Here is a 25,705-nt window from a genome sequence, read left to right on the forward strand (position 1 = left end):
CTTCCGTGGCCACTATTCACAGGTGGCACAGGGGGACATCTCCATGCCCCCTCTGCTTTTAAAATATGGAAGTAGTCTGCAAATGACCTAGGTAAAGATTCACACTGACACTTTTTGTTGTTCTGCCAGAAAGACCTATGGGGACGGAGCGCCCTCCATTTGCATGTCACCATTCACTGCAATACTAACAAGATGGCAGCTCTCTTCCGTTATTGTTTTAAAAAGACAACACTGTCTGGCCAGAAATAGTATATAATGTTCTTTATGGGCCCCAGCACTCACTGGATGTAACAGAAAGCCTCTGACAATACCTTGACACTGTCACCCAAATGGTCACCAAAACCCAGAGCTTAGTCACCAAAACCCTGCTCAGAGATTTGGGATCCATTTCTGTTTCCACGTATATCTGCAGGCTCGTACTACATTTACAAATGACAACACTTAAAACCCTATGTAGTCACACTAGGTAGCCATGTTTCACCCTCATGTCCAAGCTCTTGTCACTAATCGTCTGTTGCCCTCAGAAATAAACCATCTTACTCGATGCTATAATGGCCGCCACACACGTTACAGTTTACACAGAATATATGGCGCCAAACTTCGAACAATAGATGAAGAAAACAAAACGTAAGATAAGAAGTAACTGTCCAGAGCGCCACCTGCTGTAGCCTGCTGGGTACTGGAGCCGCCACCGGTGAGCCACTTCCTGGTCTCCTCCTCTCATTCATCCACTGCGCCCCCTCCCGCCTTGTCCTACGACAGAAGGTGGCCGCGCGCATTATTTCTTCACTTCAGTTTACTAAACAGCTGTAATAAAACTACAAATCCCAGCATGCCGCGCACGACAAGGCCTTAGACAACAAGTTCTGTTTCACGAATAGCCCAATGGGAATTGTAGTGCACATGGACTTAGCGCGTTAATCATCTCCCGTGTTGCTTCCCATAGAGTTCCGAACTTGACAATAGATGACGCTGTGTCAGATCTCGCGATACTTCCTATTAGGAACTTGATTGAAGGAGGAGAAAAAAAAAAGCCGGCAGCACGGTGCGCGCGCCTTCCACTCCGGAGTGACTCCCGCCAGCCTCGTGTAGCGTCGCGCCGCCCCCTCCTCAGCCGGCTCCTCTCTACCTCTTTATATTGTCGCTTGTGGCCGTGCGAAGAGGCAACATGTCCGAGGAAAGTGCAGAGCAGCGCAAAGACTCGGGCACTGTCGTGAAGGAAGAAGACGAGAAGATGACTGTAGAGGAGGCGGGGGATGCTGGCGGGAACAAGCAGCAGTCGGGCAAAGATGAAGCCGCGGTCAAGGAGGAAGCCATGGAGGTGAGACGAGCGTAGATAAGGCAGTGCGATCGGAGGGACTCCTGGCGTCTTCCGCATTACTCGGGATCCCTCCTGGGTGAATCCAAGGCAAGATCACCGGCCGATCACTAGCAAGCCTAGCTAGTTGCCGGGATGTGTCTTAAAGGGCCCCCGCACCATGATCCATCCCATACACTGCTGGTATTGTAAGCGCTGGCTCTAGTATATATTATGGCACACTAGTACTGCAGGCAATCCCATTACACAACACTAGAGTCAGCCTGAGCTGGCTGGAGATAGAGAGCAGGAGCTGCCTTATACAACTCCATTGCATGTACACTGTCCCTTTTAATTCCCTGCTGGCCCCATTTTTGCCTGGGCGGTATAAACTGGTGCATCAGGCACAGAGAACAATGGGATGCAGTGCTGTGCGCCATGGGCTGGTGTACTAGTCCTCCTGGAAGTCCTGAGTCTTTGTTGGAGTAGTCTGCTGGTAACCCTATCTGCGGTGTGCGGGCTGATCTATGGCACAGAAGGCTGGCTTGGGATAGCCGACATGTCCTGTGTATGGCTGGATCCTATGACCCAGATTGTGTACGGCCGTTTGTTGTCACAGTTTTATATCTACGCACACCTTGAAACTGTTTGAAAGATTTGTGCAGTTTGTATATAAAATGTCATTGCATAAAGAAGTTATTCAACTTTCTACTGTACTTTGTTTCTACCGTAACATCTGTGCTTGGTTTTCTTTCCTTCTGGTCCGGTGGATGACCAGAAGAGCAGAAAAACAAACAGGTCCTGAAATTAATGGACAAAAAACGGAGCCCAAGGGACCTCATTGATGGGTGTCTTTTTCTTTTTTTTTTATGAAGTTGCCGGGCAAATAAAGTAGTGTTGTTCCATGATTCTTCCCAGCTTTGCATCAGACTGACACCCGATGCAGATAAGAACAATGCTTTAGATCACTTTTTGTTACCCACAGGCTGAAAACTGATAATGAACACCTGATTCTCAGGCCTATAGCTATAAGTGTGTCCTAGCCTGTCAAATCTGAAGTTTTTTTTTTTTTTTTTTTAAAAGGGGGGGGGGGGGGTGTTCCAGGTTTAATTCATGACCTCTACTTGGGATAGGTCATCAGTTGAAGATGGTCTGTCCCAAGTGTCAGACTGTTGACTTTCAGCTGTTTGCAGAGACTTCAATGTTCAGGTGAGTCTGCACAGTGGCGTATATTTGTATAGTGATGGCTTAGTATTGCGGCTCAGTGCATTTCTCTGAGTATCTTCAGCTGATCTGCATGGTCTGGGGTGTTGAACATCTACTGATCTTTAATTGATGACCTATTCTAAGGATCAGGGCCACTTTAACCATAGGGCCAACGGTGCACTTGCACTGGGGCCCTATGGTAGCAAGGGCGCGTTGGGGCTGTTTGCATATGCTGTCCTGCTGGACTGCCCCAGTTGCGTAGAGCTGTGCACTCCCTGCTTTATAATTTATTCTCTCCTCCCCTGGAGCTGTAGGCTTGGTGTCTACACCTCCCTGAAGACTCAGGACCCGAGACAGAAGGGGAGCAAGGAGAGGTGAGGGTCAGTGTTTTTTTTTTTTTTTTTTTTTTTTTTTTTTTTTTTTTTTTAATTCTATATTTGTGTAGTAAGAATGGGACATTAAACTTTGAGTACACTTTAGGGGGACTTTAACCCTTTCCTGAGTGGCACTTTAGTTGCAGATGACGTATGTAATATGTCCTTGCTGCTATTTCCAATTTCTTAGCATTGGTTAGATCTATGAAAATTGTTTTGGATTCATTTTAAAGATCAGAATCTTCATGATAGTCTTTACAATTTCTGAGCAAATTGCTGATGAAAACAATGTTTGGCATTGAGATCCCAATGCGAATCTCAATTCCTAACAGTGGTTTTAACAGCAAATCGCTCAGAATCTGTAAAGACGAGACTCTCATCTTTAAAATGAATCCATAGTCGTCTTCATAGCCCTATGAAATTCTGAGAAATGGAACTCCAAAGTCCCCCCCCCCCCAGTCACTCCTCCTGCCTCAGTCAGAGAGTATACTATACTTTTGTCTCTGATTGAGATATAGATATCTATATATCTCAAATTAATGTAATATCCCTCTGAGCTTTTTTTAAAGGGAACTTCATAGAGGTATTACATAACCAAGAAGTTTTTTGGCGCTGTGACCCAGATGTTTGCCATAGTCATGGTTGCAGAACCAAGAGAGTCACATCAAACACTTATACAACACATAGACAAAGTCATCAATAAAGTTTACTTTTTTTTTTCTCCCTGTCCATACCTGGTCCTTATAGAGTAAAATACTCTGACTGCCTGAGTCGCGATATCCATTATACGCTAAAATAATGATTACTGGAAATGAATATTAAACATTTGACAGGTGGGAAAAGTTCCATCAGTCAGATAACACGCTGTCACCCATTGAATGTCACCATATAAAATCCCAGTTTTTGGCAGTTTTCAGATGGATATAATAGCAGGGGAGGATGAAGGGGGAACACTCATGAAACATTTGCACTGGGCCCAGCAGTATGTTAAAACAACCCTGCTAAGGGTTATATAGAACAAATAATTATCTGCAGACTGGAGTCCGGTTCCATTTCTTCCATACTAATGTTAAATCAGGAGTTTGATCAGTTACTATGGTGATCATGCACCCATTGGTGAAGTAGTTCTCATCTACCTTGATTTCAACTAGATCATTTAAAAAGTCCTGAAACATTCCTTTAAGGGTATTTTCTCCTCTGCTTAATCCGTTCTTCCGTTCTGTCAAAGGAGCACAACATCCTGAGGGTTCTTGTTGACTATAGCTGAATATCTGTTCTCTGTGACTTCTCCAGACAAAAAAAAAAAAAATTAGTACCCTTAAAGGGCTATTCCTATTTTGTGCATTTATGGCATGATCCCACCTATTGTTTTCAGGAGGAGACCCACAAGCCCTGGAGAGGGAATGGCAAGAATTAAGTACATGGCTATCTCACAGCAGATGTGATACATGCAGATCCAAGAGAGTTGACCAAACATTCTCATTTCCCTCCATTCACTTTTTGGGAGTTGCAGGGCACCCTTTCTGAACATAGCAGGACCAGCATACACTCACCGGCCACTTTATTAGGTACACCATGCTAGTAACGGGTTGGACCCCCTTTTGCCTTCAGAACTGCCTCAATTCTTCGTGGCATAGATTCAACAAGGTGCTGGAAGCATTCCTCAGAGATTTTGGTCCATATTGACATGATGGCATCACACAGTTGCCGCAGATTTGTCGGCTGCACATCCATGATGCGAATCTCCCGTTCCACCACATCCCAAAGATGCTCTATTGGATTGAGATCTGGTGACTGTGGAGGCCATTGGAGTACAGTGAACTCATTGTCATGTTCAAGAAACCAGTCTGAGATGATTCCAGCTTTATGACATGGCGCATTATCCTGCTGAAAGTAGCCATCAGATGTTGGGTACATTGTGGTCATAAAGGGATGGACATGGTCAGCAACAATACTCAGGTAGGCTTTGGCGTTGCAACGATGCTCAATTGGTACCAAGGGGCCCAAAGAGTGCCAAGAAAATATTCCCCACACCATGACACCACCACCACCAGCCTGAACCGTTGATACAAGGCAGGATGGATCCATGCTTTCATGTTGTTGACGCCAAATTCTGACCCTACCATCCGAATGTCGCAGCAGAAATCGAGACTCATCAGACCAGGCAACGTTTTTCCAATCTTCAATTGTCCAATTTCGATGAGCTTGTGCAAATTGTAGCCTCAGTTTCCTGTTCTTAGCTGAAAGGAGTGGCACCCGGTGTGGTCTTCTGCTGCTGTAGCCCATCTGCCTCAAAGTTCGACGTACTGTGCGTTCAGAGATGCTCTTCTGGCTACCTTGGTTGTAACGGGTGGCTATTTGAGTCACTGTTGCCTTTCTATCAGCTCGAACCAGTCTGGCCATTCTCCTCTGGCATCAACAACGCATTTCCGCCCACAGAACTGCCGCTCACTGGATGTTTTTTCTTTTTCGGACCATTCTCTGTAAACCCTAGAGATGGTTGTGCGTGAAAATCCCAGTAGATCAGCAGTTTCTGAAATACTCAGACCAGCCTTTCTGGCACCAACAACCATGCCACGTTCAAAGGCACTCAAATCACCTTTCTTCCCCATACTGATGCTCGGTTTGAACTGCAGGAGATTGTCTTGACCATGTCTACATGCCTAAATGCACTGAGTTGCCGCCATGTGATTGGCTGATTAGAAATTAAGTGTTAACGAGCAGTTGGACAGGTGTACCTAATAAAGTGGCCGGTGAGTGTATATTGGACATTTTATATCCTGTCACCTCTAAGGGAAAAGCCAGAAGGTCCCGTAAAAGTTATCTGGCCCTGCTGAAGTCTGTAGACTCTGCCAACAATGTGCATGGGGGCCATTAAGAACTAAAAAGGCATAGTCTGACATTGGTAGATATCATTGGTTTCAATGTATATAAAATGTATTAGCCTGGTGTTGGAAATGTTCAGCTCCAAAGGATTGTTTAGACTGGAAACCATTGTTCAAAACTCAGCTGTAACAGTGACTTTAGGTCTGTACAAGGTTTTTAACCCAGGATCCAGGTATCTAATGTGGTTGGAGTCTTGTTGCTGGCTTCTATCTCATATGTAGGGTTTTTACTATACAGTATCAGTACGATGCTAGGATTAGTTTGATGCAGCAACTGGTTGGCTGCCCTTGTTTAAACTATGACATATCGCAACTCTGGCCGCCCGTTTCCACGTCTCTCTAACGTTTCCATTCTCCATGTCTTTATAATCTTTGTTAAGTAAAGTCTTGCGTTGTCTTGTTGCACATATCCGTTTAGTCCACGGTGACTTATATCGTAAGTTTGGTTCTTGAACAGTTGGCCTGAGTAGTGTTGCGGTTTGTTGTACGGAGCTTTTTCTATGCACAGTTAAATTGGCAATGTGTAAACATTAATCTTTCTTCCAAAGCAGGATTCGGGGAAAGAAGAGAACGAGTCCGCTAACAAAACTAAAGAAAGCAATGAAATGGACCCTGGTTACGAGGAGAAACGGGTAATTTTCTGTATTCGTTGTTGTGGATGATCGGTAACGGTCTCACACTCTTGTGATGAAACAGAAGACATGAAGAGATTACTACAGATGTGAATAGTCTTGCTTACACTAGCTTCACACTAGCGTTCAGGTTTATGTTCATGTGTCTGCTTATGAGCCCCAGAAAAAACGTGCAAGAATGGAGTCCGACTGGGTTTCCGTCCGGTTTCTACCCGCATATGTTAAGCGTAAAGGGGATCGGAGTCCCCAACCAGTAGTGAGAATGCAGCCTTAGAATGTTGCCAATTGTTTAGCTATTTCTTGTGTCTTATATTTGTCTTTGCTTACATAGAAAGAAGACCGCTCCAACAGATTTGAGTACCTTTTGAAGCAAACGGAGTTGTTTGCACACTTCATTCAGCCAGCAGCGCAAAAAACACCAACTTCTCCATTAAAAATGAAGCCCGGTCGTCCTAGGTTAAAGAAAGACGAGAAGCAGAATCTGATATCTGCAGGAGAGTACGTTTTATACTTTTATACATCTTTTTGTCGATATGTTTGCTCTGTAATTTTCAGGAGATGTTACCTGTATCTCTTCTATATCAAAGGTACCTAAACAACTCCTTAACTGACTATGGCGTATAATGTATGAATGCATATGATTTTACCTCTGGCCTTTATCATGGCTGTTCATGATTCTTACATAATGCATCTACTCTTACCCTTCTTATGCGTGCAATAGTCCCGGCGCTGCTTTGTGCTCTGCAGCTGACAATCCGCCTCTAGTGCGCAGACCTGAGAGGCTACTGTATGGCTAGATGGCCTAGATACCATCAAAAAATTTATTTTAATTCCTAATTTGTTTCAGTAATCGACATCGTAGAACGGAGCAGGAAGAAGATGAAGAACTTCTAACTGAAAGTTCCAAGACTACAAATGTTTGCACCAGATTTGAACAGTCACCATCGTGTAAGTACATTGATGTAAATGTTCATATTATGAAATTGATTTTTAAAGCTCTTATGTTCCGCCCCAAGTAGAATTTCTATACTGATGACTTATCCACAGGATAGGGCATCGTTACAAAATCTGTTGGAGTACGACCTCTGGACCCTAGAGAGGTTTCTTTCTATCATCATCTAGGTGCCAAATACAAGTTGTGCTGCATTCACCGCTCATTACAGCTTTCGGTCTCCAGAGGCTGCTAGAAAAAATGAACTGTGGTCCAGGTGTTGAACCCAAACAGATATACCGATCACCTGTCCTGATGCTTCTATACTGTTGAATTTGGTGCTGGACAACCTTTGTAAGCATTGGCTTGTCTCAATCAGGGAACCCTTTTTTGCCTATGGTATCTGCACATGGGGACCAGTCAGCTTTTGTCAGGGAATGGCACTGTACGAATCATGGGTGAAAATGGCTGATCCCACAAACTGCCATGTTATGACTTCACTAGATAGCTAATTGTCATACCAACTAAAAGTTCATTTCTTTGTAGCAGGATTGAACTTTGATACCAAAAAAAGTATTATGCCACCAACAGCCCCTCCAACAGCATATAAGTGACTTCAACTCAATCTTGATTGTGGCAGGCTTTTTTGAATTTTTTTTCATGGAAATCATTTCGAGAGGAGAATTTGACTGTTGCTGCTTGTGTCTAATTGTAAAACTGGACTAGGACTAGGCAATTATGGCCTAAATCAAAATTCTGATTAATCAGGCGTTTTACCTTTATTTAGGTCACCCCACCCTGTAAACCACTCCCTTCCTTTTTACAGTAGGAGTACTTGCTGGACAAACCACTCAAGACTTCTCATAAAGTTCACCCGTACAATAATTGAAGGCCCAGGGGAGATGATAAAAGTGTGTTGCTCCTCTTGACCTCCGGCATGGCTCTCTTACTGACTTCAGGGACCACTGATGCCTATTATTAGGCCTCAGCAATAGGTCAAGCAGCGTCATGACACTTGAGTCTATGCATCCCAACAACACGTGAGGCCCAATCACAGGCCTCGTGGTCCTTTGTCAGGCATAAGCGACGGAGACTCTGTGTAGATGTGAACCCAGCCTCGTTTTTTTGTACTGGGAAAGCAAATTCTAAAAAGTGTTGTAAGTTCCCATAACATGATTAGCTATTTTAGTTTTGCATTTTATCATTTGTATTGAAAGATCAGCCTTATTGTGAAAAATACTATAAATCATCATGGAGCAAGTTATCACTTGTATTTTGTTTCCACAGATGTAAAAGGTGGCACATTAAGGGATTATCAGGTCAGAGGCTTGAACTGGCTCATATCATTGTACGAGAATGGGATTAATGGCATATTGGCTGATGAAATGGTACGTGACGATGTTTGCTTTTTTATTTGTCTAGTAAGTTGTGGCCTGGAGCTGCTGTGCTCAAAGATATCCAGGGTCACTTATCACCTGTCCTGTGGATCGGTGGTAAATTGTAATAAATATCAAGTTCTACTCCTGAGTCTCTGCTTTGTTGTTTCATACAGCCCTTTGGGCCATTGTAGACTCTTAGCAGCATAATTTTAATATCCCTGCTGAAAATTGTCACAGATATATTTTCACTGTCTTGCTAGAATTTATCTTAAAGGGTCATTCACACCTCAGACAATCCCTGTTCTCAAGTCCTGACCCCTATAACCTGAACTTACTTTGTGGAGAGCAGCACTGCTCAGCTGTTTCCCTTGACTCCCAAGAGGAGAATGGAAGCTACTGAAACAGGGCAGCACAGCTATGAAGCCTTAAACTGTGTGCTACCTGTTCTGATAATAGGGGTTGACGTGGTGGACACTAGAATAACCCTTTAAATTCTATTGACATTTTGAAGAAATTTTTCTTGTGCTACTTTGTCAATGATTTATGCTCCCCCCCCCCCCCCTCATTTCTTTAGGGTCTTGGCAAAACTCTGCAGACTATTAGTCTTCTTGGGTATATGAAACACTACAGGAATATTCCTGGACCACATATGGTATTGGTTCCCAAATCTACTTTGCATAATTGGATGGCTGAATTCAAAAGATGGGTACCCTCCCTCCGTGCGGTCTGCCTCATTGGCGACAAGGATCAAAGAGTAAGTGTGTCATCTAATTCGTCACTATGAATTTAGCTAGAGTATGTAGGAGTGGAGTTTTTGTATGTTTTTGAAATTGTGATAATTTACGTGCTAAACTTTTTTTATATTTTTTATTTTTAAGGCTGCTTTTGTTCGTGATGTTCTTTTGCCAGGAGAGTGGGACGTGTGTGTGACATCATATGAAATGCTCATTAAGGAGAAGTCTGTATTCAAGAAATTTAACTGGCGATACTTGGTTATTGATGAAGCTCACAGAATAAAGAATGAAAAATCTAAGGTTTGTGAAACCTTTGCAGGATGTACATATATTTAGGGTAATAGTCACTTCTTATTCATATAGTCTTGAATTTGGCTTTTATTTACAATGTTATTTTATTTTTTTTCTAGCTATCGGAAATTGTGAGAGAATTTAAGACCACAAATCGTCTCCTTCTAACCGGAACTCCCCTTCAGAATAACTTGCATGAACTTTGGGCACTTCTGAATTTTCTGCTTCCAGATGTATTTAACTCTGCAGACGTAAGTCATGTCTTACAAGTTGTTGGTTTCCTTTGAGGATTAACATGTTTTTATGATAGGTTAGGATAAAATATTCACTTCTACCCGTTTTGTTTATAGGATTTTGACTCTTGGTTTGATACCAACAACTGTCTTGGGGATCAAAAACTGGTGGAACGTCTTCATATGGCAAGTATTACTCACTAAACTTTGCATTTATTTACTCTAGGTAGTGCTAAAGCCAATATTGAACTTTTTTTTTTTAATAAACTATTTGTAGGTGCTGAGGCCTTTCCTCCTGCGACGTATAAAAGCAGATGTGGAGAAGAGTCTCCCTCCTAAGAAAGAAGTTAAAATCTATGTCGGCCTCAGTAAAATGCAAAGGGAATGGTAAGATTCTTCAAACATTTTTCTACATTATAACTGTTTTGAAAACAAATTTCTTCAAGGAGGTCTTTGTCACACAACCATATTCCTTAGCTTATATGCAGACTTAGTTTTACAGATCAGTACTTCACTGTTTTTAGTCACCCATATGTTAGCACTCTGCACTACTTCTGTGCTATTGAACACCGCCGCTCCAGACAACTACTATACAGTGGATGGGACTTTCTTCACTGTGCACTGTATAGATGTGGTACTGAGATACCGAATCGTCACTCCTATGACTGGAATAGAAGAAGAGTGGTGTCCAGCTCTGGCTGTCACTGTAGCATCTTGCAGCCCAGAGGCGAGTGAGTCAGCTGATTGGTGCAAGGTCCAGGCATCAGACACCCTCCAGCTACTGACAGCCTTGCCTTTGGGTGTTTTTGTTTTCCCCCCATACTGATGACTTAGGGGACCCAGAAAATCCATTTCATATACTTGTAGTTATGAAGTCAAGAACCTAAATTTATACTACTCTTACCCAAACAAGGAGCTTTTCTCCTTGTACCTATTTGCACACTATTAAACCCCCCTCCTTCCATAACTAAGCTGTAAAGTCTGGGACCTCACTCCTCTATCATGGATTGATTATCTGCTTTGTTAGTTTACTTGCCATGCCTCTTGTAAAGCGCTGCAAAATATGTTGGTATTGTAGAAATTTCAATATAGAATAGAATATTTATATAAATTTATCACCCTCATCCACAAAAGTGTCTTTATAATGTTGTACCACGCTACCTTTTTTTTTTTTTCTTTACCACCCAACCACTGATCCTCTGTTCAGCCAGTGACCTAAGATTTCTCCCAATTTGCACCACTTCTCTAATGCTCTACCCTGGATAATTGGCTTAACTCCCAACTTCTACAGCGTCAAACCCATACGAGACTGTTTTCTTCTTGTAGTAGGCATGTCACATTTCCTAATCTAAATCCTTCTGCAATTACATTCCTTAAAAGTAAGCCCCTCCTCCTATCACTAGCACGGCACCCCCACTTCTCCATTATAGTACAGAGCATGATGCCGCTATCAGACTGTAACACTGTTTACCCAGACACTCTGGATCTGGTCATAAAAGGACACTGGCTGGTTACTGCTCATTCAGCTTTATTTGTATATTTTTAGTAACATTTTTCATAACTTGCTTGTCCACTGTATAAGCAATGCAACCTCATTTGCAGCACCTGCTACCTTGTGTGCCCCTCCCCCTAGGTATTAGTTTGTAAGCTCTTGCTAGCCAGGCCTAATGCCTATTATGTGAACTGATTTATAATTCTGTAATATCTCATTTTATCCGTACTTCAATCCTTAGGTTTGTATAGTGCTGTGAAATATGGTGGTACGGTTTGTTTTTCCATAACTGACAATTTATTTTTTTTCTGTGTCCTAATCTTTTTTATAGGTATACAAAGATTTTAATGAAAGACATTGACATTCTGAACTCCTCAGGGAAGACTGATAAAATGAGGCTATTGAACATCCTGATGCAGTTGAGAAAGTGCTGCAATCATCCTTACCTTTTTGATGGTGCTGAGCCTGGCCCTCCATATACCACAGATATGCACTTAGCTACAAATAGTGGTAAAATGGTTGTTCTAGACAAACTTCTCCCCAAGCTAAAAGAACAAGGTAACTTAACCATCGTGTGAATGTTGTGCTACTCCTTATTTAGGGCAGAGTGTCTGTAGTGGGTTTTATGTCCATCACATACTAATACATACTAGTCCTCTTCGAGAGGGCCACAACTTTAGAAAATCACTCCCCCCCCCCCTTCCCCTTGGGAAAAAAAACAACACATACTCTCCTGTCCTGCTGCTCGGCTGCCCTAAGGGGGCGTCACTTTCCTTAGACCTCAGCGGCCACATGCAGCTGGGACTTCAGTTGGAAGAAAGTGGAGCATCCCAGTTAAACCACAAGAAATTATCCTGACAACCCCTTTAATGCAAGCTGGTGTATACTAGCCAAGTCAATGCTAACACTAAAAGGGCTTTTTATATCTTTGGAATAGCTGAACATATTTGGATATAGAAAATGCTGAAGTTGACAGCGCCTGACAGGTGTAGGTCATTGGGCTTTACATAACTCTTAATTCACTTAATGTTTGCCATACAAAATCGTCCAGTTTTCAGCATTGGTAAATTTTCTTTTTCTCTCCCCCACCCACAACAAAGGTTCTCGAGTGCTGATATTCAGCCAGATGACAAGAGTCTTGGATATCTTGGAAGATTATTGTATGTGGAGAAATTATGAATATTGCCGTCTTGATGGACAGACACCACATGATGAAAGACAGGTTAGTGATTAAACTTTTTTTTTTTTATTTTAAGAAATCTTATGTCTGTGATAGAACCTTGTTCTAATTTGTATATTTTGCAGGAATCCATCTTGGCTTATAATGCTCCTGGTAGTTCGAAATTCATTTTCATGTTGAGCACACGTGCCGGTGGACTTGGTATTAACCTTGCTACAGCCGATGTTGTCATCATATACGATTCTGACTGGAATCCTCAAGTCGATCTTCAGGCAATGGTATGATTAGCTCCCCCTGGCCTCGGGACAGGAGGTTGTTTGTAGTGTTAGTTAATAATTTTATTGTGCCTTGCAGCAGTACTAAAGCTAAACGTTTGATAGTAGCATGTGAATTCATCTTTTACACTAGTTATCCAATCTGACCAGAAGAAAATATTCCATTTTTGTAATGGTGGATCTTAACATGTAGCAATCTAATGTTTCTGTTGTATCCATAAGAAGACCACCACTACAATCTTAGCTGTAAAAGTATGCTTACATACCTCCACACTAGAGGGGGTCTGGATGCGGCAAGGAGCTTCACTGTACTTCATTCTAATTGGCAGCTTTAAAGGAATTAAATGCATTTTAATAGCTTAATCATCAAATAAAGATTGTACTGTTAATAATAGGAAGGTATAACTTGGTAAAACGTGGTGCCTCATATGGATTTACCATTACCGTTATAGGACAGAGCACACAGAATTGGGCAGACGAAAACTGTGAGAGTCTTTAGGTTTATAACAGACAACACAGTTGAAGAACGTATTGTTGAAAGAGCAGAGATGAAACTGCGCTTGGATTCCATAGTCATTCAACAAGGTATGTTTTATAAATGTTTTGAGTTCGTCACTGATCTGATCACCTTTATACATGCGACCGAACAAACTCAACTCTGCTACAACTTGACATTGTATGCTGTATTAAAAGCAGCATAACAAAGCAATTTGAGCACAAATAGGTTAAAGGGGTTGTCGAAACAGAATATTTCTAGCCTTTGGGTTTGTCGTTTTTTTTTTTTTTTGCTATTAGTATGTCTTTGTTGAATGGGAGGGAATCCACACAAACACAATCCACAAACAAACTCCTTGCAGATGATGTTCCTGGCAGGATTTGAACCCAGGACTCCAAGGCTGCAGTGCTAACCACTGAGCCACTGCGTTGCCCCTTTTCTAGCCTTTGTATAGGCTAGATGTCTTTGGGAACACTAGAATGGTGGTCCTGTTTCTCCTCTCACTACTCAAGTGCATGGAAGACTAATTGGAATAAATTAGTAGTTAAGTATGTGCCCATTTGCCCCATTATTTGGCTATTGGGCCTACTGATATGGCAGAGTTTAGAGCGCAGCGGTTTCCATAATTCTACTTCCTGATGCATAGCTCAGGGCATTCACTACCACCACCCGTTTTACAGATCAGCGTTTGGGTCCCTGGGGATTAGATAGGACCTACAGGTTAAGGCAACATACTGCAGAAATGCTGCTTGAAGAACGCAGCATAGAATTGTTTTCCTTTTTGCGTTATAATTAGTGTAGGGTTTTATGGTTATCCTGGACAACCCCCTTTAAGCCATAGGGTATATAGGTTATAAATTCTGTATCGCCTCTTTTATATGACCTTGTAAGCTCCTCTATTGATATGGAGAGAGATGTGTGTGCAAATTATTAAACTACAATTAATGCATTATATTGTGTATGTCTATGCACTTGGTTAAATGGGTGACCTGGATAGTTCTATTTCTGGTATCCCCTATTAACCATACTGGTTAACGCAAAGCCTACTGCAGTATCTGATATAGTTAATTGGTTTTATGACTTTGTCTAATAAATCTCTATTTTAATGTAGGAAGGTTAGTGGATCAAAACTTAAATAAACTTGGAAAAGATGAGATGCTTCAGATGATTCGACATGGTGCTACACACGTGTTTGCCTCAAAGGACAGTGAAATCACTGATGAAGATATTCATGCAATCTTAGAAAGGGGAGAAAGAAAGGTATGCTTGCTTCTTACTCTATTGATGAAAGATGTTTCATAAATGTTCTAAGTCTTTTAATTTAAAAAACTTGGAATATGGTCATTAAGCACCCGTTTTACCTTGACTTTTCCCTACTTAGACGGCAGAACTCAAAGAGAAACTTTCAAACATGGGTGAAAGTTCGCTGAGAAACTTCACTATGGATACAGAGTCCAGTGTGTATAACTTTGAAGGTGAAGATTACAGAGAAAAGCAGAAGGTATATTACCCCTCCCCCCCCAAAGTCTGTCTACATTTTGAGATCCGATAATTCTCAATAGATTTTTGAGGCAAGTAGCAGTTTATTAATTTTATTTTTTCCTCCCCATTCCTAGATGGCATTCACAGAGTGGATTGAGCCACCGAAGCGTGAAAGAAAGGCAAACTATGCTGTGGATGCCTATTTTAGGGAAGCTCTTCGTGTAAGCGAGCCAAAAATTCCAAAAGTAAGTATTTCCCATTTTCTTATTACTGTCCTAATTGAACAATAAAAGGGATATTCCAGGTTTAGCTTTTCTGTGTGGCAAATTATTCTTATGGTCTCTTTTATATTTTCGTTTTAGGCTCCACGGCCCCCAAAGCAGCCCAATGTTCAGGACTTTCAGTTCTTTCCTCCACGATTGTTTGAATTGCTGGAAAAAGAAATTCTTTATTATAGGAAAACCATTGGCTATAAGGTACAATGTCAAGTCTTGGCGCTTAAATTCTGTCTGCTTTTACCAAAATGATATACTATTAAGCTATTATGTTCTGCTTCCTCAGGTACCTCGCAATCCAGACTTGCCTAATGCAGCTCAGGCGCAAAAGGAGGAACAGTTAAAAATTGATGAAGCCGAACCACTTAATGATGAGGAGTTAGAAGAAAAGGAAAAATTGCTAACACAGGTGTGTAACGTTACAGATCTACATTGAATACTGCAAGTGAAAGCCTTATTTACAGGATATTGATGCATTACAGTGACGGTTGTCATTGAGTCATTATTGGAACATTTTAGATAAGCTCTTTCACCCTTGGCTTGCAGTGCTCACTCACCCTACTTTTAACTCTTTAAGGATCCATTCACACAGAGGAAAATGGTGAGGAATATGGTGTGGAATTTCAGCGCTGAAAAAAAGCCTCCCATTGACTTCACTGGTTTCCTTTTTCTGCTAATAGAAAAAGGAAACCATTGAAGTCAATGGGAGGCTTTTTTTTTTTTTTTTTTCCAGCGCTGAAATTCCACACCAAATTCTTCACCATTTTCCTCCGTCTGAATGGACCATAAGGATTGTAGGATAGTTTGGGTGCTAATGCTTGGTAACTTTTTTTTCCTATTTTCCAACTAGACCTTCCAAAATTAATAACTTCTTGATTTGTTTGTCAACATGATCATGTGCGGAGGGCTTATTCTTGGCGCAAAAAGTTGTACTTTGACAACATTTTAGGGTACATATGTTTTGATTAGCTTTTATTGATGTTTTTGGAGATGTGTGACACCTACAAAATTTTGTTTTTAGATTGTTGACTAAATATTTGATTATAGGCGTACCCCAGCATCCCCAGTTCAGTTTATTGCAGCATACATTGCATATGGACTCCCTAAGGGCATTGGGAAAGGCAGCCAGGAGGCTGTTGGGTTTGTAGGTGGCAGCTAATAGAAGTGGAAGTATGCCTTTGTTGCTACAAACTGATGATGCTGCAGAGAACCTTTTTATAGGGATGCAAATTGGCCTACAAAGCCATTAGGGGCATAGACAACCCTGAGGGTAAGTTCACACTGGGTTTTTTGGTCAGGACTTTGAGGCCGTATCTACCTCAAAATCCTGACCAAAAAGATGGCTCCCATTGAAATCAATGGGAGCCGGTCAGGTGTTTTTTGTTTTTTTTTGTTTTTTTTTTTTTTCCCGGGATCCGTTTGTTCCTGCTACTGGAAGAAAGAAGTGACATACTCATTCTTTCAGGCAGATTCACCTTGCGACATCCGCCTGAAGACACACCCTCCCAACTAGGCCCATTCATTTGCACTGCACTGGCATTTAGTTGCAGCTACCCGTACTTTGGTCCGGAGCCTGAGGAGGCCTCAGGTTCCGGCCCAAAAAACCCTGTGTGATCTTACCCTAAATAAGGGAGAGGCTGAAAATTTTGTTCACTGCTAAAGTGTGACATTAGGTAGCAAGAACTGCCCTCAGTCTTCTAAAATTATATGTAGGCAAACCTAGGAAATCGTAGAGAAATCAGAGTCCAGCAATCCTTCAATATATTAAAATCCATCACATTTATTTGGTATATAAAATTAAAAAAAAGCAGGTTCAGTCAAAAAAAAACAATTTAGTGCAGTATCTGATGGAATAACGCTGAACGGTGTATAAGCGCTGGTGTCACTGACGTGTTTCGAGAGGAAGTTCTCTCTTAATCATAGTCAGGAAAACCTAGGAAATGGTCATACCCTAGATGTATTTGTTTGATTTTGATATCCATAAAAAAATGTATCTCTGCATTCTATTATTAAAACTAAGGGCATTGTGGACCTGACACTTTTTAAAGTCTGTTAAATTATAAAACCTCTTGCAAAATCAGACTGTGGTGCTGTGCCTATTTTAAAACAAAATTCAGACGCAACTAGCATGGTAAACCAGGCCCCCACCTATTTATTTTTGGTGATGTAGATTTGTGTTGGTAGTGTCACCATGAATTCTTTTGTTTGAAAAGCCTCTCTATATGTTGGACCTTTAATATATGGGATGCGGGTGAAAACTTGTTACAGAACAATCTGCTTGTTTATACTTGTGACCCATCTATTATAGAATAGTTTACGTAAACTTTTTTTTTTTTTTTTTTCTTCTCTTTTCTCCTCCTTCAGGGTTTCACTAATTGGAACAAGAGAGATTTCAATCAGTTTATTAAGGCAAATGAAAAATGGGGAAGGGATGACATTGAAAATATTGCTCGTGAAGTAGAAGGCAAGACTCCAGATGATGTAATGGAGTACTCAGGTGATTATTCCTCCTACATATTGTGCTGTGTTAAGCTTTTGCTTCTGAAAAAAGTGTTCTCATCTCAATAGTGTTACTCTTTTATTTTCTTGTGTGCATTACATCCTAAAAGTGAATCTGTCATCACAATGTTTTGAATTATTCCAAACTGCACAGACAATTGTTATAGGTCTATTGTATTTATTAGAACAGTGCTCTTGTCCTGTCCCCAGTCTCCTCTAATACCTGACAGCTGCTGTGCATATAGGACATAAGTCTTATATCCATGTATTGATTATATCTTTTAATTATAAAATAGATCATTTCTAGTTGGCTTGCCTTTTGTTGCTTTATCACCATTTTGTCTAGTTTGCAAAAATGTGAAAATCTGCATTTGAAAATTTTTTAAGGCCACTAAACATGACTACTAGAGATGAGCGAACACTGTTCGGATCAGCCGTTCCAAACAGCAAGCTCCCATAGAAATGAATGGAAGCACCTGGCACGTACACTTTGCCGGTCGCCGTGCCAGGTGCTTCCATTCATTTCTATGGGAGCTTACTGTTCGGAACAGCTGATCCGAACAGTGTTCGCTCATCTCTAATGACTATATATAGATATGCATTATAATGGCTGTTATAATCCATGCATTTTTTTTTTTTTTTTTTTTTATTTATTTATTTTTTTAAAATATTTTTCAGCTGTGTTTTGGGAGAGATGTAATGAGCTCCAAGATATAGAGAAAATCATGGCTCAGATAGAAAGGGGAGAAGCAAGGATACAGAGGAGAATAAGCATAAAAAAAGCCTTGGACACAAAAGTAATTTGGCATTTTCTTATTTACTAGTGTGTTTTTTGTCCAGTATCTTGTAATAACCAGACTGGTATGTGATTTTATTTTTTTTAGATTGGTCGATACAAGGCACCTTTTCATCAATTGAGGATATCTTATGGCACCAACAAAGGCAAAAATTATACAGAGGAGGAAGATCGTTTTCTTATTTGCATGTTGCACAAACTTGGTTTTGACAAAGAAAATGTGTATGATGAACTCAGGCAGTGCATTAGGAACTCTCCTCAGTTCAGGTTTGACTGGTTCCTGAAGTCAAGGACTGCGATGGTGAGCAGTTTTTACTCATTTAATTCAATTACACATTTAAATAACTCAGTGCTGCCGTTGGTATATCACTGGTATGCTAAAACATGAACTTAAGCAATTTGTTACATTACACATACCTTTTTGTTACCTGTTTGATCTTCTCTACTACGGTAGTTAAGCAGAGCTCTTGAGAGATGTGAAGGAGAAACCTGTTTATACTAGGGAGAGCATTGTATAAACTTTTCATATTAAAGTCGTCTGAAATGGCTAAATCTGTTTTTAATCTCTAGGAATTACAAAGACGATGCAATACTCTGATCACTTTAATTGAAAGGGAGAACCTTGAATTAGAGGAGAAGGAAAAAGCTGAGAAAAAGAAACGTGGACCAAAACCTTCTTCTGTAAGATTCTTTAATGAACATATCGTTTTTTAGTTTTGGCATTCGGCGCATATTTATTTACGTGTTGGTTGGTAGTGCTTTGTCCCTCTACATACACAAATCTGACTGTAGATATTTATACAGCTTCTGATGGCGCACAGAAAGAGGATCAACCGTAATCCAGCAATAAAATAATTCTGGCAATGAAGTAGTAGTTTAGTGAGTGAACACCTCAATTTTTTTTTTTTTTTTATTTGCAATCCAAAAATCAAACTCTCTGTTTTAGTCAACAAGACATTCGTCACATCAGATTTCTAACAACTAGTTGGAACAAGGAAACCCAATCCACATCAAGAGGAGTAATACAGCAAGAAGCTGAATATGATGAGTTGGCTGTTCATCATTTTTAGCCCATACACCTTCTTGGCTGTTTAACTCTTCCTTATCTGGACTGCTTTTCCTTGCTCCCACTACATATTCGCAATCTGATGTGACGAATATTATGTTGTCCGAAATGTTCGTGTTTGATTTTTTATTTTCTTTGGTTGCAAATAAAATTGTGTAGTTTATCCACATAACTACTACTCGAGTGGCAGAATTACTTTACTAAAATCCTCTTTAGATCTCTAAGGGCTAGTTCACACGTGAACTGCCCGCGCGGGTTTTGACACAGAGAGAGACGCGGCGAGCCGTGTCTCTCTCTTGTCAAAACCCGCCCGCTGCGACCATCGCTGTCGCGGCTTAACCCTCTGCTGTCGGCTCAAATGAATGAGCCGACATAGGAGGGAGCTGCGGGGGGCGGAAGCCGCGCGACTGAGACAGCGCGGCTTCCGCCTGAAGAAAGGACATGTCCTTTCTTTTCTCCGCTAGCAGCAGCTCGCCGCTAGCGGAGAACAGAAGCCCGGCGGTCTCCATAGACCACCATTATAAGGGGAGGTTTTGGACGCGAAATCCGCTGTCAAAAACCTCCCCTTATACTCACGTGTGAACTAGCCCTAAGAATTCTTAGGCGCTCCTATTATGTCCCAATGAGCTTACATGATTTCTAGCCATCAATCTTATCTGTTTCTAGGGATGTGTGCTTGCAGTTACCTTGTATCACGTGAGGTGATCTTGCCCTATAGTAATCCAGCTTTGGGGCTCAATTCTTTAGATTATATGGATGGTAAGGCACAGACTGTGCTGAAAACTCCCAAGGAGTTGCTGAGACGTAGCATTCACGTTTACAGTATTCTGAATTGCCCCTTAACCAATTTATACTCATGACTGCCATAGTTCATATTGCCGTTCCCTAATATACACTCATGACCTGAACCCTGTGAATTGTCCTTCTTTTTGGCCATTACCTGGACTATAATCATCTCATGTGCTGTTTCCCTTCAAGTATCCTAATTCATATGTTTTGAGACTAAACCACTTCTCTTTGCAGGCCCAGAAACGGAAAATGGATGGTGCTCCTGATGGCAGAGGAAGAAGAAAGAAGCTTAAGCTTTGAAGTGTATATTCTGTATTCAATAAGTTTCAGAAGTAGTTCTTTGCTTTACGGGTCTTCATAAGATGTACTGTACACTGATCGGCTATTATGTCATTCAACGACATCAGGTTCATCTGTTTATTAAACTAGGAACGTAGTACTTATTGTAGTTAATTCTCCTTTTTTAAACAAGACAGCTGTGCTGGATATTTTTTACCATTTAACATTTGAAGTAATAAAACAGACTTCAGTAAATGTTAGTGTTAATGTGCTTTTTTTTTTTTTGTTTTGTTCTTTTTCTACTGCTATTAAGTAGACTGTATTTAACTGTAAAAACATTTTGTATAAACTCGTTTACCTGCATTTTTTTTTTCTTCTGTCTGGTTCATTTGTAAACATTTGGTTTACTGTTGTCTTTTTAACCCTTATGTGATGCACAGTTTTCTATTTTATTTCATTTTTTTGCCCCCTGCATTCAAAAACCCATAACGTTGTCTTTTTTTTCTGTTTACATAGTCAAATGAGGACTTGATTTTTGTGTGACAAGTTGTACTTCAAAACGGTACAATTTATTATTCTGTACAATATACTGGGCAACAGGAAATAAAAAAAAAAAATCAGAATGAGGTGGAATTAAGGGGGGGGGGAGAGCAGTACTACCATTTTTCTTATGGTTTTTGATTTTACGGCTTCCACTCTGGTAAAATTGCTATGTTGAGGGGAGGAGGTGTTGCTTGGCATGTTCCTGGCTGGCAGCAGATTGAAGAAGCTCTCCATCGTACCCTGGCTTAATGGATATTTTCAGTTGACAACTTGGTCAAAACTTGCACCAACTAGCAGGTATGTGACCCTGCTTCCACCCACCCCACCCTCTTTTTTTTTTTTTTTTTTTTTTTTTTTTGTCCTGCTCGTGTCTACCCCATCAGTCCTCCCAGCTCCACAGCCATCCTCAGTCCCTCCTGCAGGCTCTGAGAGTTAGTCTCCCAGCAGCAATGACGCGGGCGCTGCTTCTCTTGGCGGAACAAATAGCCCCTGAGAAGGAGTAGGCCAAATCGAAAGGAACAGTGGTACCGCACACTCTGTAATGTGGTGCTAGCAGTAATAGGGTCCTCTGACTCAAACAGTCAGTAAAGGTAGATGCTGCTGCACACACTGATATTTAAGGAAATGTGATCATTTATTCAAAGGGCAAACGATTATTACAAATAATCATTGTGCAGCAGCATCTACCTTTACTCAGAAGGAGTGGGACACACACACACACACACACACACACACACACACACACACACACACACACACACACACACACACGTGCTGAAGTGCACTCAAGGGATGCTGATTGAGCTATCAGTCCGCCTTCCAAGAAGTCTCATCCAGCAGTCCCATCATTCCCAGTCAGTCTGACCTGTCCACAGGGAATGAAGCTGAGCTGTTCCCTAGCAAAAGAGATATGGATGATCGTACACGAAGGGAGTCTGGTGCCAAGACCTTAATTTCTACATACAGGTGCTGATCAACAGGATCTCGGCCTAGTTCCATACCTGTCTCATTGCTACGCTCTGATAGTATTCAGAAACAAGAATTGAACTCCTACCCCGTGTCCTCAAGCAGGGCACAAAGGTAGTACTTGTGACTCAACACTGACCCCTAGCTGGGAAAGCTGCACAGCTCATGTCAATCTGCTCACAGACCTCAGTAGACCTACAGTACTTTACCAAAAATCACCTATTCAAATTCACTTTGTCTCTGCTATTAAACATGAGGTTCTATGATCTTTGTAAGCTGGGTGTATAGGTCTAAGGCCTGCAGACCTTAGTCTGAAGCTTTACGTGATGTTCACTTTATGGTATGTTCCACTTCTATTACCTACCTACAGCAATTAGTAGAACCGTGTTCACGGAGTCATATAAGTGGGTTGCTAGTGTATATACCGTATGTGGTCAGTGCTCCATTCATTTCACTGAAGTGCCAGAGCTCATAACAGCTCTGCAATAAAAAGGAAGGGGCCAGGCTTTCCAACCGACTGAAAGCCTTCCGCAAGTGTGAACCTAGCCATAACTTGATAAATGGAAAGGAAAACATTCTTTAAATGTATTACAAAGTTGTCTTATAAATGGAGTTATTTGTTAAGTTTATTTAACCACTTCAGTACTGGGCCAATTTGTGGTACAAGACCAGACACATTTTAGGTTTATTTTGTATGTGCGGTTTTGAGGGCTGTAACATTTTTCACGTATGTCTGTCAACTAATTTTTGCGTCTTTTTTCGGGGACACAAAGGGCTTTATTTTTATGTTTTTATTTTCGAATGTGTTTTAACCCCTTCCCGCCGATGGCACTTTTTGACTTCCTGACCAAGCTCGATTTTTCAAAACTGACGTGTCACTTTATGTGGCAATACCTTTGGAACGCTTTAACTTACCAAAGTGATTTTAAGATTGTTTTTTCGTAACACATTGTACTTCATGTTAGTGGTAAATTTTGGTTGATATGTTTTGTGTTTAATTATAAAAAAACTGGAAATTTGGTGGAAATTTTGAAAAATATGCATTTTATAAAGTTTGAAATGATGTGCATTGCATACAGATAGTCAGACCGCCAAAATTATATCATAAATCTCATGTCCCAGATCTCTGCTTTATGTCGGCATCAAACTTTAGTCACCCTTTTAATTTTTACGGACATTATAAGATTTACAAGTGAAACAACAATATTCAAAATTTTCAAGAAATTTCCAAAACCCATTTTTTAAAGGGCCTAATCCAGTTATGAAAGCGTTTTGAAAGACCCTTGTATTAAAGCCCCCCCATAAATCACCCCATTTTCAAAACTGCACCCCTTAAATAAACCAAAACAACATATACCTAGTAATTTAACCCTATAAGTGCTTAACAGGAATTAATACAAAATGGAGGTGAAATTTTCAAATTTGAATTTATTTTACTAATATTTTCGTGTAGCCCTAGAATTTGCACATTCACAAGGGGTTAAAGGAGAAAACGCATCCCACAATTTGTTAGGCAAGTTCTCCCGACTACCATAGTACCCCACTTGTGGGTGTAAACTAATATATGGACGCACAGCGAGACGCAGGAGGGAAGGCGCTCCAAAGAGCTTTTAGAGGGCAGATCTGGCTGTGATCAGTTTCAGGAACCATGTCGCATTTACAAAGCCCTTGAGGAGTCAAAACAGTGGAAACCTCTAGAAAGTGACCCCATTTTGAAAACCGCACCCCTCAAAGAATTTATCAAGTGATGTAGTGAGCATTAGTAACCCCAAAGTGAATGTGTAAGCTGTGCGGAGTAAATTGGGCACACCAAATCCCATTCTATCTTCCCACTAGCTCCTATGACACAGACGGGGAAGAGGGGCATTCTGGGGGATCAGCGCTGGTGTCTTCTCTCTCATAAGCTCTAAATATGGGGAGCCCCCTGAAAACGCTCGCACAGCTTACACATTTCCTTCTAGTCGCAGCCACTTATGTCCTAATGATTTGGCGACTTTTGGGGTTTTTGTCTTCACATTGTACAAGGTAGATTTTTATTTTCTGGCAATGTGGCCATATGAGGGCTTGGTGTTTGCGGTATTAGATGTACTTTTCAATGCCACCATTTTGGGGCCTGTAACTTATTGACTACATTTTATTAACTCTTTCTGGGTGGGATGTAAAAGGAAACATCAATTCTGGCATTGCTTTTTAGCATTTTTTTTTTTTCCCGTGCAGCGTACAGCATAAGTAACATGTTACCTTTATTCTGCAGGTCGGTACGGTTACGGCGATACCTCATTTATATGATTTTTTAATGCGTTGCTATTTGTGCAGAATAGAATTCAATTCAGGAAAAAAAATCTATTGTTTTTGCATCGCCATCTTCTGAAAGGCATAACGTTTTTATTTTTCGCTAGACAGAGCTGGTTGAGGGCTTATTTTTTGCGGGAAGACCTCTTCTTTTTATTGGTATCATTTTGGTTTTCATCTGACCATTTGATTACTTTTTATTGAACATTTTGTAAGGGAAAGGTGGTGAATAATCATTATTTTGTTCGGTTTTCTACGGTTTTTTTTTTACGACATTCGCCGTTCGGGTTAAATAATGTTTTAATTTTATTGTTCAGGTTATTACGGACGCGTCGATACCAAATATGTAATGTTTTTTTTCTATTTTTCTTTTATTTTACATAATAAAACATTTTATATGGGGAAAAAGGGATTTTTGGGGCTTTATTTATTTATAATTTATTTTAAACTTATTTAAACTTTTTTATTTTGACTTTTTTTTCACTTTTTTTTTTCTGTCCCCATGGGGGATTGAAGCAGTGATCGGCTGATCACTGCTTCAATAGAGATACGCTGCAATACACGTGTTACACGTGTATTGCAGTGTATAGGAAGCTGTCAGCCTGTGTAGACGCACAGGCTGACAGCTTCATTTACGGCAGGATCGGCCAGGCGCGAGGACGGGGTAAGTGAAGGGGCAGACCCGGGGTCACTGATCAGACCCCGGGCTGCCCCCTACGAACACCGGCACCCCCCGAAACCGGCGCGGGGGGTGCCGATCGGCACCATATGACACTGTAACCCCGGAGGTGCCGGTGGTCATGTTGATCACTGGCATCTCAGGGGTTAACACCCTCGATCGGACCCGGTTCCGACCGTGGGTGTTACGGGGCATTGTCAGCCGTGTATTACGGCTGACACCCGCTGTGAATGGTGCGCACACAGTTTCTGTGTTCGCACCATGCATCCGCAGTAATAGTACGGCGGTTTGCGGGAAGCCCTTCCCTGCAGCGCCGTACTATTACGGCGAATGTCGGGAAGGGGTTAAAGGGACTCTATCAGCAAAATCATTCTGATAGAGTCCCACATATGCGTGAATAGCCTTTAAAAAGGCCATTCAGGCACTGTAAATGTTATATTAAACTACCTCCCCCGTTTTAAAATAAAACCCTAAAACAGAATGTGATAAACTTACCGAACGTTCACGGTGGGCGGGCATTTAGGGTGCGCCGTCTTCTTCATCCACGCCTCCTCTTCCTCCGATGTCCTCAGGTCCCGTCCTACTCTGGCGCTCGTGAACTGACATTACTTATAAAAAAATAACCTGGGTGCAT

The 25,705-nt window shown here is 41.2% G+C and overlaps 1 protein-coding gene across 1 annotated transcript; it reads left to right on the forward strand.

The window, feature by feature from the left end:
• Positions 1–1,054: 1,054 nt before the first annotated feature.
• SMARCA5 (SNF2 related chromatin remodeling ATPase 5) lies at positions 1,055–20,850 on the forward strand. Its single transcript, XM_075287639.1, has 24 exons — positions 1,055–1,321; positions 6,314–6,394; positions 6,726–6,892; positions 7,242–7,342; positions 8,613–8,713; positions 9,279–9,458; positions 9,583–9,738; positions 9,849–9,980; positions 10,080–10,148; positions 10,240–10,349; positions 11,786–12,012; positions 12,555–12,676; positions 12,760–12,912; positions 13,362–13,494; positions 14,517–14,665; positions 14,787–14,906; positions 15,022–15,132; positions 15,250–15,363; positions 15,449–15,571; positions 17,527–17,659; positions 18,340–18,458; positions 18,546–18,758; positions 19,028–19,138; positions 20,547–20,850. Exons 1-24 carry the CDS (start codon positions 1,169–1,171, stop codon positions 20,610–20,612), a joined length of 3,144 nt encoding a protein of 1,047 aa, XP_075143740.1. The 5' UTR covers positions 1,055–1,168; the 3' UTR covers positions 20,613–20,850.
• The last annotated feature ends 4,855 nt before the right edge of the window (positions 20,851–25,705 follow it).

Source organism: Leptodactylus fuscus, chromosome 1, assembly GCF_031893055.1.
Source record: "Leptodactylus fuscus isolate aLepFus1 chromosome 1, aLepFus1.hap2, whole genome shotgun sequence".
Taxonomy (NCBI): domain Eukaryota; kingdom Metazoa; phylum Chordata; class Amphibia; order Anura; family Leptodactylidae; genus Leptodactylus; species Leptodactylus fuscus.

Bases quoted from the DNA above. Each gene is read 5' to 3' on its own strand.
- SMARCA5 (XM_075287639.1), top strand. From the start codon at position 1,169: ATGTCCGAGGAAAGTGCAGAGCAGCGCAAAGACTCGGGCACTGTCGTG. The intron at 9,739-9,848 runs GTTTGTGAAACC...TTTTTTTTCTAG, and splicing joins TAAAGAATGAAAAATCTAAG to CTATCGGAAATTGTGAGAGA. The intron at 10,149-10,239 runs GCAAGTATTACT...AACTATTTGTAG, and splicing joins TGGTGGAACGTCTTCATATG to GTGCTGAGGCCTTTCCTCCT.